At 54.3% G+C, this 13,933-nt stretch overlaps 2 protein-coding genes across 5 annotated transcripts; one reads left to right on the top strand and one right to left on the bottom strand.

Annotated features, from left to right (window-relative positions):
• Positions 1-2,300: 2,300 nt before the first annotated feature.
• Positions 2,301-7,169, bottom strand: LOC117977384 (glutathione hydrolase light chain 1-like). Of its 4 annotated transcripts, XM_055105438.2 has the most exons (7): positions 6,774-6,852; positions 4,912-5,103; positions 4,610-4,797; positions 4,250-4,377; positions 4,036-4,148; positions 3,841-3,954; positions 3,242-3,536 (listed from the first exon to the last, which is right to left on the bottom strand). In XM_055105438.2, exons 3-7 carry the CDS (start codon positions 4,783-4,785, stop codon positions 3,390-3,392), a joined length of 678 nt encoding a protein of 225 aa, XP_054961413.1. In that variant the 5' UTR covers positions 4,786-4,797; positions 4,912-5,103; positions 6,774-6,852; the 3' UTR covers positions 3,242-3,389. The 4 variants fall into 4 exon arrangements, with proteins under 4 accessions (XP_054961414.1, XP_054961415.1, XP_054961413.1 ...); XM_055105439.2 differs by lacking the exon at positions 4,912-5,103 and having other exon boundaries at positions 2,301-3,536; positions 4,610-4,819; positions 6,774-7,169; XM_055105440.2 differs by lacking the exon at positions 4,912-5,103 and having other exon boundaries at positions 2,301-3,536; positions 6,774-7,068.
• On the top strand, positions 5,094-12,963 carry LOC129395001 (putative POM121-like protein 1). The gene has a single exon (XM_055105437.2). It carries the CDS (start codon positions 7,336-7,338, stop codon positions 8,620-8,622), a length of 1,287 nt encoding a protein of 428 aa, XP_054961412.2. The 5' UTR covers positions 5,094-7,335; the 3' UTR covers positions 8,623-12,963.
• The last annotated feature ends 970 nt before the right edge of the window (positions 12,964-13,933 follow it).

Here is a 13,933-nt window from a genome sequence, read left to right as displayed (position 1 = left end):
CCAGCAGGACCAGGCCAACCATGGCTCTGCAGTCCTGGCCCATGGCTCTGCGGCCCAGAAGGAGAGGGGAGGCCGGTGGGCAGACGGAGGGACAGACGGGTGGGCAGATGAATGGACAAGAAGATGCATAGATAGACTCACAGGTAATTGGACAGATGGACAAACAGGTGGGGGCTGAAGACAGACACAAAGATGGATCGACAGGCCAGATAGCTAGACAAAGAGGACAGTAAGAGAAAGATGGTCAGATAGACAATGGGACAGAGATGGGCTTACAGATGGGCAGACAGACAGGTCTGAACAGCGGGCTGCCAGATGGACAGATGGGTGAATGGACAGACGGCTGGCAGCTGTGGCGAGCTGCTGCCCTCACCAAGTGCACACTACGCAGTGGCCAAACTCACGCCTCAACTTCTAGTTTTCAGCTCCTGCTTGTTGCTGGCAGGAGGCCAGGCAGCAAAGCGTCTGAGGGGAGTTTTCCTTGCCTAGAGGAGTCAGCTGCTGTGTTAACTCCCTCACTGCTGGTAGGTCCAAAGGCCCCACCTACTGCCCGCCAGAGCCCAGGGTCACACTGTCGCAATGTGCAGGAGAACTTGGTGCCTGCTGCACTGTGGTTGCCAGGTAGGGGCAGGGCTCCCTGGAACCTCCACACCATTCCCCGGGTTCCCGGCAGCTCTGGGAAAGCAGAGCTGGGGCCGCTCAACTCTCTCCCCTGGATCCGGCGAGGCTGCCCCCCTCCCAGAGTGGAGCCCTGCTCCCCAGCTCCCATCTCTATCCCCTAACCCTCTCCGCATGGCCCAGCCTAGTCAGCATCAAGGTGGTTCTAAACAGAGACAGAGGGAGGGGGACACAAGGTGGTGTCACTCAGGACCTGGGTTCAAGTCCTTATGCTTCTGCAGCCTGGCCTGGGTCCCACAACTCCCCAGGGTGGCCAAGGGCTTCCCAGTCTGCACAGAGGACAGGGGGACTTGACAGCATCAAATGCTGGTGACTACAAGACGCCCATGTGGGGAATGCAGACAGACCATGCCTCTAGCCTTTGGCATCCGGGACCATTTGTCCAGGACTTGCTGTCCTGGAAATGCAGCATGGACCTCCAGGGAGGCAGGCTGTGTGGAGGCCACGCCCTGCCTGCAGCTCTTTCCCACCCTGGATGCGGGTCTGCTTCCCTGAATCCAAATCCGCTATTACTGTGCCGGCAGCGCAGCCTCTCTAGGGACACTGGCCTGGCTCTGTTCTCCCTAGGCCTCAGGGTGCCTAAATGGGAGGCAGCCAGGGGAGTGAGGACCCACTGAGGGGCTCCGTTGACCAGGCTCAGCAGGGGTGCAGGTGATGTGGGCTGGAATCCTTCCCATGTGGCCCCCACAGTCCTCCCCGCTTCCTCCCCAGCTGAACACTGCCTGCTCCAGATGTCTACACCTGGAATCCGGGCCCCCCCATCTGGGCAGCAGAGAAACTGAGGCACAGAGACAGACTGTGTCCTTACAGGCCACACAGCCTGCCAGGCCCCTATGTCCAGCCAGAGCCCCTGGTCAGCCTGGACTGGAGTGATTGTTTAGAGGCAGGCTGTTCCCACGGCTGCCTCTCGCGGTGGGGGGCCTGTGGACGCCTCCTCCCGCCCCCACCCGACTCCCAAGCCTCAGTGACATTGCTCAACCAGGAGCTGAAGTGCATTCCTGGGCTTAGGCCAGCCCACCCACCCACCCGCTGCAGTCCTGGAAGCTCAGAGGCCTGGGCAGCAGGAACAGTGGAGACAGCAGCGTGGGGGACGTCCCCCCTCCTCTCCCCACCATCCTGGTCAGGCAGAGGCCAGGGTGCAGGGACCGCCTGAGCAAAGGCCCAGGGAAAGGAATGGGTGTCATTCTGGTCTTGATCCGAGGCACAGCCAGGAAGGTCCCTGAATGTCCTTCCTCAGGAAATGATGGGGGAAGGGGCGATGAGAATGAAGGAGAGGATTTAAGTCCCTCACCCCCTGAGGTAGTCCTGGGCTGAGCCCCATGGGACCTGGAGAACCAGGGTGTACCCCACCAGCGTGTCGGGTCCAGGAAGCCTCGTGGCCAGCTCTCACTTCTCTTGCTGCTGTGCAACCCAGAGCAAGGCCTGCCCCTCCAGCCTCAGTCTTCTCCCCTGAAAATGAGGCCACGGCCTGTCCTCTCAGGCCAAAATAAGGATTGAGGCTGGGTGCAGTGGCTCACCTCTGTAATCCTAGCACTTTGGGAGACTGAGATGGGGGGACTGCTTGAAGTCAGGAGTTTAAGTCCAGCGTGGTCAACATAGTGAGACCCCATCTCTATTTGTTTAAATAATTTTTTAAATTAAATAAATAAAATAAGGATTGAGGAGTGACTCGTACATCACTCAACTGGGAGCCCCAGAGACACAGCCCTCCAGGGCTCAGACCCGGTGGTACTCTACTCTGCAGACACAAAACCCTGTTTGTCCGTGGGCCCTTTGGTATCACCAGGTTTTCGGGACTCCTGAAGGATAGCCCCGACCTGGCCTCACCTGGGACCTGGCCAGAGTGCCCCTGGTGATATCCAGAGTGCCCCTGCTGCTGGGCTGTGACCACCACCCCTCACCAGCCTACCTCCACCAGCCTTTCCCAGAATCCTGCCCCAGGTGTTGGAACTGTGCCTGGAGGAGGGAGCAGGCCCCGAGGGAGGCCTGGAGGGGCTGCCGATGGTGAAGACTGCTGTGTCTAGTTGTTCCCTTCCAGACCCACTCCCTCTGGGCTGCGTCCCCGGCTGGTCCAAGCCCTGATCCCTGGGATCTGGGGACCTCTTCCAGTTTGCTGTTCCCTGAGAACCAGGCCTCCCTCTGGAGAGGATCACAAGCTTGGGTTTCACTCTGGGCTTAAACTTGGAAACCCCCCAGGGGCTTGGCTCTGACCGAGATGTTTTCCTCCAGCCTCTTGCCCAATCCCCACTCCTCAGACCTCAGCTTCACCTCCCGTGTCCTCGGCAGGGTGAGCTGGACGCCTACGGGTCTGAGAAGGCACCCGGGTTCCCGGCATCAGCTGGCCACTCTCTGCCTAAGAAAGGGCCGGGGTCGCTGCACCCTCTGGTGGCTGGTCCTAGGTGGTGTTGCTGCCCAGCCCAGGGAAGGGAGGGCCTGGCCCCAAGTCCGAGGGATCAGGGTGGGAAGGGGCAGGGCTTGGCATGGACCTTCCCCTGGCCCCCAGCCACGTGCCTGGCTTTCCCCATGGTGAAGATGCTGAGGCTAGTTCCAGCGACCGCAGCGTGAAGATCTCCGAATCCCGCCTCTCCAGTGCCTCATTTATTGTGCTGCTCTGCTGCTCACAGGGGAAGCCGGTCCCCCAGAGTCCCCTTCCTGGTCCTGGTGAGTATCTTGTCCCTGGATTGCTTGTCAGCCTTGTCCGCCTGGAGCACTCAGTAGCCGTCAGGCTCCCCGCCTTTCCTGGAGTCCGAGGCAGCTGCCCAGCCACCAGCCGTGCGGACGATGGCTTGCACCACAGCGATGAAGGTGGACGCGATCTGGGTGCGGTGGTGCCGGGTCTCCAGGGCTGCAGTCACTGCCTGGGGGTGGGAGGAGAGGGGAAGCCTGAGCAAGGCTCCAGATGCCACCTGAACCACGCCTGTGTGGTCACAGGCCTCAGCCCAGGTGGTGCCATTTCGGGCCAGGTCATCAGGAAGAGCAGGTTGGGGCCTACTGGGTCTCACTGGAGCAGGGGGCTTGGCCCTCATGTCACAGGGGCTCCAGATGGCCCAGGCACTAGAGAGAGGACACCAACAATTGTCCACTCTGTGATGATCCAGGCCTCCAGCCCAGGATGCCCTGGGGCCCCACACCGTGACTCAGTTTCTCCAACCCCCGGCCCACCTGGTCAATGTTTCTCTCCACTGTCATGACGTTGGGCAGAAGCTGGTTGTGCAGCCGGGGCTCCACCACGGCCCACTTCACGTCATAGCCGAACCAGAGGTTGTAGATGATGGCCTGGGGCATGGGAGTGTGATCAGCATGGCTTGGGGGCTGTGCAGGGTGGGCACGGCCAGGGAGAAAAGGTGTGACACATACCAGTGCAGTGGCCGTGGTGATCTGCGTGCCCCCAGCAGCTCCCACCACCATCCGGACCTGGCCGTCCTGGCCCACCATGATCGTCGGGCACATGGACGAGAGCGGCTGCTTCCCTGCGGCCGATGGGAGAAGACAGGGATGCCCGTCAGCTGCCTGCCCAGGACACCCGCCCCTCTCCACCCCAGTCCCCCACCCCCGGACCTCCACCCCATACCTGGCTGGATGAAATTGGCAGGTGAGGGGGGCACCCCAAACTCGTTGGTGATGTTGGGAGAGCTGAAGTCGTCCATTTCATCATTGAACAGGATCCCGCTGACCGGGGAGCGGACCTTGGAGCCAAAGCTACCGCCCAGCCAGGTCAGACAGTGCCCGACCTTGCCTGGCCCAGCCTGGTCCCTATCCACCCACTGAGGCTCAAACATACTCACTGAGAGGCCCAGGATAAGCTACCAAGGTTGGGCCTCAGTTTCCCACCAGGAAAAGAGGTGACGGAGCCACCTTACTGGATAAGTGGGCAGTCCCTGGGCCACCCGCCCCTGGCCCTTTCCCACCCAGGCGGCCCAGCAGCCCCTACTAGAGGTTCATGGTGCTGGTGGCGGACACAGCACTGCCGTCCTCTGCGACGACAGACAGGTGAGCAGTGCCCCCATCAACCGGCGTGTAGAACTCGGGCTTGTAGCAGGAGATCGGGTGAGTGGTGTCGTCAGAGATCTGGGCCTGGAGCTGGGCAGCGAAGAACTCAGAGGTCATGCTGCGGACCACCTGCCGAGACCCCAGAGCTGGCCTGAGGAGGTGGGGAGGGAGGGTGGGGAGGGGGCACAGGTCTCAGAAGGCCCCTGACTGTGGCTCTGACCACAACCCTCTGGCACCCACAACCTTCCATGGCTCCCCAGGACCCAAGGGCAGGCCCAGGATCTTGCATGACCAGTCTGACTCCCTGTCTCTGTCGCGTTCCAGCAACTCTGAATGTCTGTCTGCCTGGTCCTCAGCCTCCAGACCCTTGCTGCATTCAATCACTCATTCCTTCATGCAAAAAATATTTCTAGAGTTTGCACTGCATGCCTGGCACTGGGGAATCAACAGGGAACAGACACTTAGGTCCTGCCCTCATGCCAAGAAAAACAAACACACACACGGAAAGTGCTGAAACCACAAGCCAGGTAAGGGGAATCAAGAGGCATGAGGTATGGGCAGAGTGGTCAGGGAGGGCTTCTCAGAGGAGGCAACGTGTGAAAAGAGCCTGGAATGTGGCCTAAATGGTCAGTGCAAAGGCCCTGAGGCAGGTGGTATAGGCTGGTGAGCAATAGGCAGAGAGTGAATGGAGGGGGGTGGGGAGAAGAGGATGAAGATGCAGGCTGGGGCCCATCCCACAGGACCTCCTAGGTCCCATAACAACTGGCTTTTGCTCTGTGCCATGCAGGCTTAGGGCAGAGGAATGAGCAGGCTGGGGAGTGTTTTCACAGGGTCCCTCTGGCAGCTATGACAGGGATAAGGATAAAGCCCAAAGGGGAGGCTGTGGGTATCAACCAGGCAAGAGATGATGGCCTGGGTGGGAGAAAGAGAAGAATCAAGGATGGCGCTGACTAGCGAGGTAAACCCTGCAGAAGGGGCAGGTTTGGGGATGGTCAGGAGCTTGATTTTGGATACTTCATCAGACCCGAAGAGCATGGGTGCACGTATAAAAAAAATAAATAAATAAGCATGGGTTCACGGGCAAGGGCGAGCTGAGAGATGAACATGGAGGTATTGACATTGAGTGGCTGCTGGATGCCATGAGCCTGGCCAAGGTCCCCAAGGCAGTGGCGAGGAGGAGATGAGGAGGTCAAGGAGGAGACAGAGGATGGACCCGAAGGCCGAAGAAAATGCCTCAAGAGAGTTTCAACACCGGGCGCGGTGGCTGACGCCTTTAATCACAGCACTTTGGTAGGCCGAAGCAGGCTGATCACGAGGTCAGGAGATCGAGACCATCCTGGCTAACATGGTGAAACCCCGTCTCTACTAAAAATCCAAAAAATTAGCCGGGTGTGGTGGCGGGCGCCTGTAGTCCGAGCTACTCCAGAGGCTGAGGCAGGAGAATGGCGTGAACCCGGTAGGCGGAGTTTGCGGTGAGCCAAGATCAGGCCACTGGAATCCAGCCTGGGCGACAGAGGGAGACTGCGTCTCAAAAAAAAAAAAAAAAAAAAAAAAAAGAGTCTGGCTCTGTTGCCCAGGCTGGAGTGCAGTGGCGCGATCTCGGCGCATCACAATCCCTTCCCCGCCCGCCCCCGGGTTCAAGTGATTCTCCTGTCTCAGCCGCCGGAGTAGCTGGGACTACAGGCGCGTGCCACCATGTCTGACTAAATTTGTATTTTTACTAGAGACGGGGTTTCACTATGTTGGCCAGGCTGGTCTCCAACTCTTGATCTCGTGATCCGTCTGCCCCGACCTCCCAAAGTGCTAGGATTATAGGCATAAGCCACCACGCCCGGCCTCTTTTTTTTCTTTTTCTTTTTTTAATCTGGAGACTGAGTTTTGCACTTGTGGCCCAGGCTGGAGTGCAATGGTGCGATCTCAGCTCACTGCAATCTCCACCTCAGCAGGAGAGCAGGAATCTTCAGTGATCCATGGGCAGATCTGCCGCCATTGTGGGCACCTGTTCCTCCCGCGACCTTTGTGCCCGCCTCTCTCCTTCCAGTACCTATTGCATGACCCCCCACGTCCGCCTCCCGCCATTGCCAGCAAGTGCCTCGCGCGGGTACCTGGCTGCGCTTATTAATCCGTTAAGCTCGCTCTGTCACGGGCGCCATGATGTGCTCACGCGCCCGCTCCCTCAGGTTTAAAAGGCGCGTTGCCCGGCAACAGAAGAAACTGCTGGCTTAGCCTTTGGCCGAGTTGGCGGCTGGACGAGGACGCTCAGAGCCCAGCTCTCGAGAGTTCAAGCAACCGACGGTTCCCCACTGCTCCCAGGAGCGGTTACCTGGGCACTCTGTGCCCCTCCTTCCTGTTCGGGCCCAGGCCGAGGACCTGCCAGTAGGGCTCAGTTGCCTGGAGCCCGTTCAGCCCATCCCCCAGTTCACTTTGCTTGTGGGATCTCCCCGTTGCTCCTGCCCGTGGACTGAGTGGCAGGCCATCCTACAAGCACCCGGACACTTGACATCAGTGGTGTCAAGACAACGCTAAGAAGGTTTTCCGTGATCCTGCAAGCCCTGCGTTCCTTCCTGGGATCCTGCCTTCAATTTGATTGCACAGGCACCACAGCAAGCCAGTGCTGTGTGCTCCGAGTTCCAGGGCGTCCTCCAGCTCAGCCACTGCACTGAGAACATGGACTCTCTGTGGGGCCCAGGAGCCGGGAGTCACCCCTTTGGGGTCCACAACACCCGGCTGTCCCCAGACTTGTGTCCAGGGAAGATAGTGTTGAGGGCCCTCAAGGAGAGCGGGGCAGGGATGCCTGAGCAGGACAAGGACCCTAGAGTCCAAGAGAATCCTGGTGATCAGAGAAGGGTCCCCCAGGTCACCGGGGATGCACGGTCTGCATTTCAGCCCCTGCGGGACAATGGAGGCCTCTCTCCCTTTGTGCCCAGGCCCGGGCCTCTGCAGACAGACCTCCATGCCCAGAGGTCAGAAATCAGATATAAGCAGACATCCCAGACCTCCTGGACGAGCTCCTGCACCAACCGAAATGCCATCTCCAGCTCCTACAGCTCCACGGGAGGCTTGCCGGGGCTAAAGCGGAGGAGGGGGCCAGCCTCATCCCACTGCCAGCTGACCCTCAGTTCCTCAAAGACAGTGAGTGAGGACAGGCCTCAGGCTGTCTCTTCAGGTCACACCCAGTGTGAAAAGGCAGCAGATATAGCACCAGGGCAGACACTCACCCTCAGGAATGACTCCTCCACATCCGAGGCCTCTAGGCCCAGTACACACAAGTTTCCCCTGCTGCCACGCAGGCGACGGGAGCCTTTGATGCTGCCACCTCCCTTAGAGCTGGGGTACCGGGTCACTGTTGAAGACCTGGACCGGGAGAAGGAGGCGGCCTTCCAGCGCATCAACAGTGCACTGCAGGTTGAGGACAAGGCCATCTCGGACTGCAGACCCTCACGGCCTTCCCACACTTTGTCCTCACTTGCAACAGGGGCTTCTGGTCTGCCTGCCGTTTCTAAAGCACCCAGTATGGATGCACAGCAGGAGACACACAAGTCCCAAGACTGCCTGGGCCTACTGGCCCCCTTAGCATCTGCTGCAGAGGTCCCCTCTACAGCTCCCATGTCTGGGAAGAAGCACAGACCACCAGGCCCCCTGTTCTCCTCCTCAGATCCCCTTCCTGCCACCTCTTCCCATTCTCAGGACTCAGCCCAGGTCACCTCGCTGATTCCTGCCCCCTTCCCAGCTGCAAGCATGGATGCGGGCATGAGAAGAACAAGGCGTGGCACTTCTGCTCCTGCAGCTGCCGCAGCAGCCCCTCCCCCCTCCCCATTGAACCCCACGTTGGGGTCACTACTGGAGTGGATGGAGGCCCTTCACATTTCTGGGCCTCAGCCACAGCTGCAGCAGGTGCCCAGAGGTCAGAATCAGAGATCCCAGACCTCCGGGACCAGCTCGTGCCCCAAATGAAAGGCCATCTCGAGCCCCTGCAGCTCTACGGGAGGCCTCCCGGAACGAAAGCGGAAGAGGGGCCAGCCTCATCCCACTGCCAGCTGACCCTCAGTTCCTCAAACACAGTGAGTGAGGACGGACCTCAGGCTGTCTCTTCGGGTCACACCCAGTGTGAAAAGACGGCAGATACAGCACCAGGGGAGACACTCGCCCTCAGGGGTGGCTCCCCCAGATCCCAGGCTTCTAGGCCCCGTAGATGCAGGAGACTGTGCATAACTCTGACAAAGACTACAATGCAGCTGTCAGAAAAAAAGCTGATTTGAGGCAATGGTCAGGGAAAGTTGTGAAATTAAGTAAAAAGTGATGGAACAGGCTATGTGGGAAGTGGTGGCTCACACCAATAATCCAAGTGCTTTGAAAGGCCAAGCAGGAGGATCTCTTGAGGCCAGGTGTTTGAGATCAGCCTGGACAACATAGCAAGACCCTGTCTTTACAAAAAATGTAAAAATTAGCTGGAGGCTAGGCTCAGTGGCTCATGGCTCATGCCTGTAGGGAGGCCAAGGTAGGTGAATTGCTTGAGCCCAGGAATTTGAGACCAGCTTGGGCAACATGGCAAAATTCCATCTGTACAAAAAAATTGCCAGGCATGGTGGCTCACGCCTGTAATCCTAACACTTAGGGAGGCCAAGGTGGGCAGATTACCTGAGGTCAGGAGTTTGAGACCACCCTGGCCAACATGGTGAAACCTCGTCTCTACTAAAAATACAAAAATTAGCTGGGCGTGGTGGCGCATGCCTGTAATCCCAGCTACTCGGGAGGCTGAAGCAAGAGAATTGCTTGAGCCTGGGAGACAGAGGTTGCAGTGAGCCTAGATCGTGCTACTGCACTCCAGCCTGTCTGACAGAGCAAGACTATGTTTCAAAAAAAAGAAAAATTAGCTAGGTGTGGTGACATGCACCTGTAGTCCCAGTTACTCAGGAGGCTGAGGTGAGAGGATCACTTGAGCCCAGGAAGTTGAGGCTATGATCGTGCTACTGCATTCCAGCCTGGGTGACAGCCAGATTCTGTCTCAAAAATCAAAACACAACAGGGCACAGTGGCTCACTTTGGCCTTCCAAAGTGCTGGGATTACAGGTCTGCACCACCATGCCTGGCCTGAGAGTGCATGAATTAAAGTTTCTATTCTCTTGCTAGTCTGTCATTGCTTCCCTAGTGTGTAGGAACCATACTTGTCCCCACTTCTCAGTCAGAGAGCAGCCTGCCAACCTCCAAATCTCTTGCCCCTGACCCAAAAGGTCCCAGGCTGTCCTCTCGGTAGAAGCAGCTGTCTTGTGGCTTACTGTGCTCAGACTCCATTTCTAGGCTATGGGCTCATCAGGGATCTAGTGCTTTGAAAAAGTGTAAAGGAGAGCAGCAGTATTATTCACAATAGCTAAAAGGTAGAAACGACCAAAGTATCCATTGACAGATGAATGGATAAACAAAATGCATTACATACACACAATGGACTATTATTCAGCCTTAAAAAGGAAGGAGGCCAGGTGTGGTGGCTCACACCTATAATCCCAGCACTTTGGGAGACTGAGGCAGGCGAATCACTTGAAGCCAGGAGTTGGAAACCAGTACAGACAGCATGGGGAAACCCCCTCTCTACTGAAAATACAAAAGTTAGCCAGGTGTGGTGGCACATGCCTATAATCCCAGCTACTCTGGAGGCCAAGGCATGAGAATCGCTTGAACCTAGGAGGTGGAGGTTGCAGTGAGCCAAGATCATGCCACTGCACTCCAGCCCGGGTGACACAGTGAGACACTGTCTCAAAAAAAAAAAAAAAAAAAAAAAGAAAGAAAGAAACGTGTGGTGGAAGAAGGGAAGAAAATTGGCCAGGCACACTCTGGTAGGGGATGGTTGGATGATGAAATACAGACAATAGAAAAACCTAGATAAAGACCTGGCGTAATGGCTCATGCCTGTAATCCCAGCACTTTGGGAGGCTGAGGCGGAAGGATCTCTTGAGGCCAGGAGTTTGAGACCATCCTGGTAAATATAGTGAGACCCCAGTCTCTTAAAAAATAATAATTGGCTAGGCGCGATGGCTCACGCCTATAATCCCAGCACTTTGGGAGGCCAAGGCGGGCGGATCACCTGAGGTTGGGAGTTCGATACCAGTCTGGCCAACATGGAGAAACCCCATCTCTACTAAAAATACAAAATTAGTTGGGCGTGGTGGTGTGTGCCTGTAATCCCAGCTACTCGGGGGGCTAAGGCAGGAGAATCGCTTGAACCCGCAAGGTGAGGTTGCAGTAAGCTGAAATTGTGCCGTTGCACTCCAGCCCAGGCAACAAGAGTGAAACTCTATCTCAAAAAAATAAAAATAAAAATAAAAATAAAAAAGAAATAGGCCGGGTGCAGTGGCTCACGCCTGTAATCCTAGCACTTTGGGAGGCCAAGGTGGGGGCGGGGTGGATCACTTGAGGTCAGAAGTTCGAGACCAGCCTGGCCAACATGGTGAAACCCAATCTCCACTAAAAACACAAAAAATTAGCCGAGCATGGTGGTGGGCACCTGTAATCCCAGCTACTCGAGAGGCTGAGGCAGGAGAATGGCTTGAACCTGGGAGGCGGAGGTTGCAGTGAGCCAAGATCACCCCACTGTACTCCAGCCTGGGTGACAGAGTGAAACTGTCTCAAAAAATAAATAAATAAATAAAACTTTTAAAAAGTAAGAAGAAGAAGAAGAAAAAATATGGAAATAAAAAAACAAGAAAAAAATAATAGGCCAGGTGCAGTGGCTCATGCCTGTAATCCCAGCACTTTGAGAGGCCGAGGTGGGCAGATCATGATGTCAGGAGTTCAAGACCAGCCTGGCCAACATAGTGAGACCTCGTCACTACTAAAAATAGAAAAAAATTAGCCGGGCGTGGTGGCGGGCACCTGTAATCCCAGCTACTTGGGAGGCTGAGGCAGGAGAGTCACTTGAACCCATGAGGCAGAGGTTGCAGTGAGCCGAGATTACGCCATTGCACTCCAGCCCGGGTGACAGTGCGAGACTCCATCAAAATAAATAAATAAATAAATAAAATAAATATTAATAATAATTTTAAACAATTAAAAAATATGGGGTTTTTTTGAGACAGAGTCTCACTCTGTCGCCCAGGCTGGAGTGCAGTGGCATGATCTCAGCTCACTGCAACCTCTGCCTCCTGGGTTCAAGTGATTCTTCTGCCTCAGCCTCCCAAGTAGCTGGGACTACAGGCACGCGCCACCACGCCCAGCTAATTTTTGTATTTTTAGTAGAGACGGGGTTTCACCATATTGGCCAAGCTGGTCTGGAACTCCTAACCTTGTGATCCACCCACCTCGGCCTCCCAAAGTGCTGGAACTATAGGTGTGAGCCGCTGCACCCGGCCAAAAAATATGTTTTTTAAAATAATAGAGATGAGGCCGGGTGTGGTGGCTCACACCTGTAATCTCAGCACTTTGGGAGGCCAAGGTGGGTGGATCACTTGAGGTCAGGAGTTCGAGACCAGTCTGGGCAACATGGTGAAACCCTGCCTCTACTAAAAATACAAACCTGAGCTGGGCATGGTGACGCATGCCTCTAGTTCCAGCTACTCGAGAGGCTGAAGCAAGAGAATCGCTTGAACCCGGGAGGCGGAGACTGCAGTGAGCCAAGATAGCGCCACTGCACTCCAGCCTGGGAGACAGAGCAAGACCCTGTCTCAAAAAATAAAATAAAAAAATAAAATAAAATAAAATAAAATAATAGAGATGAAGGCCAGGTGCAGTGGCTCACGCCTGTAATCCCAACACTTTGGGAGGCCAAGGCAGGCAGATCACCTGAGGTCAGGAGTTAGAGAGCCTCCTGGCCAACATGGTGAAACCCTGTCTGTACTAAAAATACAAAAAAATTAGCCAGGCATTGTGGCGGGCGGCCAATAATCCTAGCTACTTGGGAGGCTGAGGCAGGAGAATCACTTGAACCTGGGAGGCGGAGGTTGCAGTGAGCCGAGACAGCACCATTGCACTCCAGCCTGAGCAACAAGAGTGAAACTCTGTCTAAAAAAAAAAAAAAATAATAAAAGTTTTCAATTAAACAATTTAAGAATATAGTATTATTTTCTGTGGATACTATGCTGTATAGCTCTCCAGAACTTACTTATCTTGCATAACTGAAATTTGTACACTTTAACCATCAACTTCCCATTTCCTTCTCTTCCCCAGCTCCCAGCAACAACCATTCTGTTCTCTTCTTCTGAGTTTGACGTCTTTAGGTTCCACACATAAGTGAGATTGTACAATATTTCACTTTCTGTGTCTGGCTTATTTTACTTAACATAATGCCCTCCAGTCCATCTATGCATAGAAATGCAACTGATTTTTGGATGTTAACTCTGTATCTTGCTACTTTATTGAATTTATTACTTCTAACAGTCTTTGAGTGAAGTCTTTACAGTTTTCTATACATAAAAATATGTCATCTATGGAGACCATCTTACTTCCATTCTTATTTCTTTACTTGCTTAATTGTTCTGGCTAGGACTTCCAGTCCTATTTTGAGGAGAAATGGTGAGAGTAGGAATTCTTGTCTTGTTCTTCATCTTCGAGGAAAAACATTCAGTCTTTCACTGTTGAGTATGATGTTAGCTGTGGTCGTGTTACATGTGGTCTTCATTATGCTGAGGTACAGTCCTTCTGTACCTAATTTGTTCAGTTTGTTGTTTTTTTTAATCATGAAAGGATGTTGAATTTTATCAAGTGCTTTTTAATAATAAAAATAAAGGATTTTTATCCTTTATTGTGTTGATGTGGTGTATCACATTTAGTGACTCTTGTATGTTAAATCATCCTTGCATGCCAGAGATAAATCCCACTTGATCCTGGTGAATAATTCTTTTTTTGTTTTTTATTTATTTATTATTTATTTATTTTTTTGAGATGGAGTCTCGCTCTGTCATCCAGGACTGAGTGCAGTGGCGCGATCTCGGCTCACTACAAGCTCCGCCTCCCAAGTTCACGCCATTCTCCTGCCTCAGCCTCCCTAGTAACTGGGACCACAGGCACCCGCCAGCACGCTCAGCTAATTTTTTTTTTTTTTTTTGATTTTTGGTAGAGACTGGATTCATGGTGAATAATTCTTTTAATGCACTGTTGAATTTGGTTTACTAGTATTTCATTGAGGATTTTTGCATCTATGTTAACCAGGGATATTGACCTATAGTTTTCTTATTTTGTAGAGTTCTTATCTGGCGTTGATATCAGGATAATGCTGGCCTCTTAGAATGAGTTTCAACGTGTTCCCTTTTCTTCAATTTTTTTGGAAGAGTTTGAG

The sequence above is a fragment of the Pan paniscus genome, chromosome 23 (assembly GCF_029289425.2).
Source record: "Pan paniscus chromosome 23, NHGRI_mPanPan1-v2.0_pri, whole genome shotgun sequence".
In the NCBI taxonomy this organism is placed as follows: Eukaryota; Metazoa; Chordata; class Mammalia; order Primates; family Hominidae; genus Pan; species Pan paniscus.
Note: the sequence above shows the minus strand (reverse complement) of the source record. Positions and strands in the feature narration are given on the sequence as shown.

Coding starts and splice junctions, on each gene's coding strand:
- LOC129395001 (XM_055105437.2), top strand. CDS start 7,336: ATGGACTCTCTGTGGGGCCCAGGAGCCGGGAGTCACCCCTTTGGGGTC.
- LOC117977384 (XM_063603117.1), bottom strand. CDS start 4,785: ATGACCTCTGAGTTCTTCGCTGCCCAGCTCCAGGCCCAGATCTCTGAC. Junction 4,378..4,609: donor ACCAGCACCATGAACCTCTA/GTAGGGGCTGCT, acceptor GCTGGGCGGTAG/CTTTGGCTCCAAGGTCCGCT. Junction 4,149..4,249: donor TGCCAATTTCATCCAGCCAG/GTATGGGGTGGA, acceptor CATCGGCCGCAG/GGAAGCAGCCGCTCTCGTCC.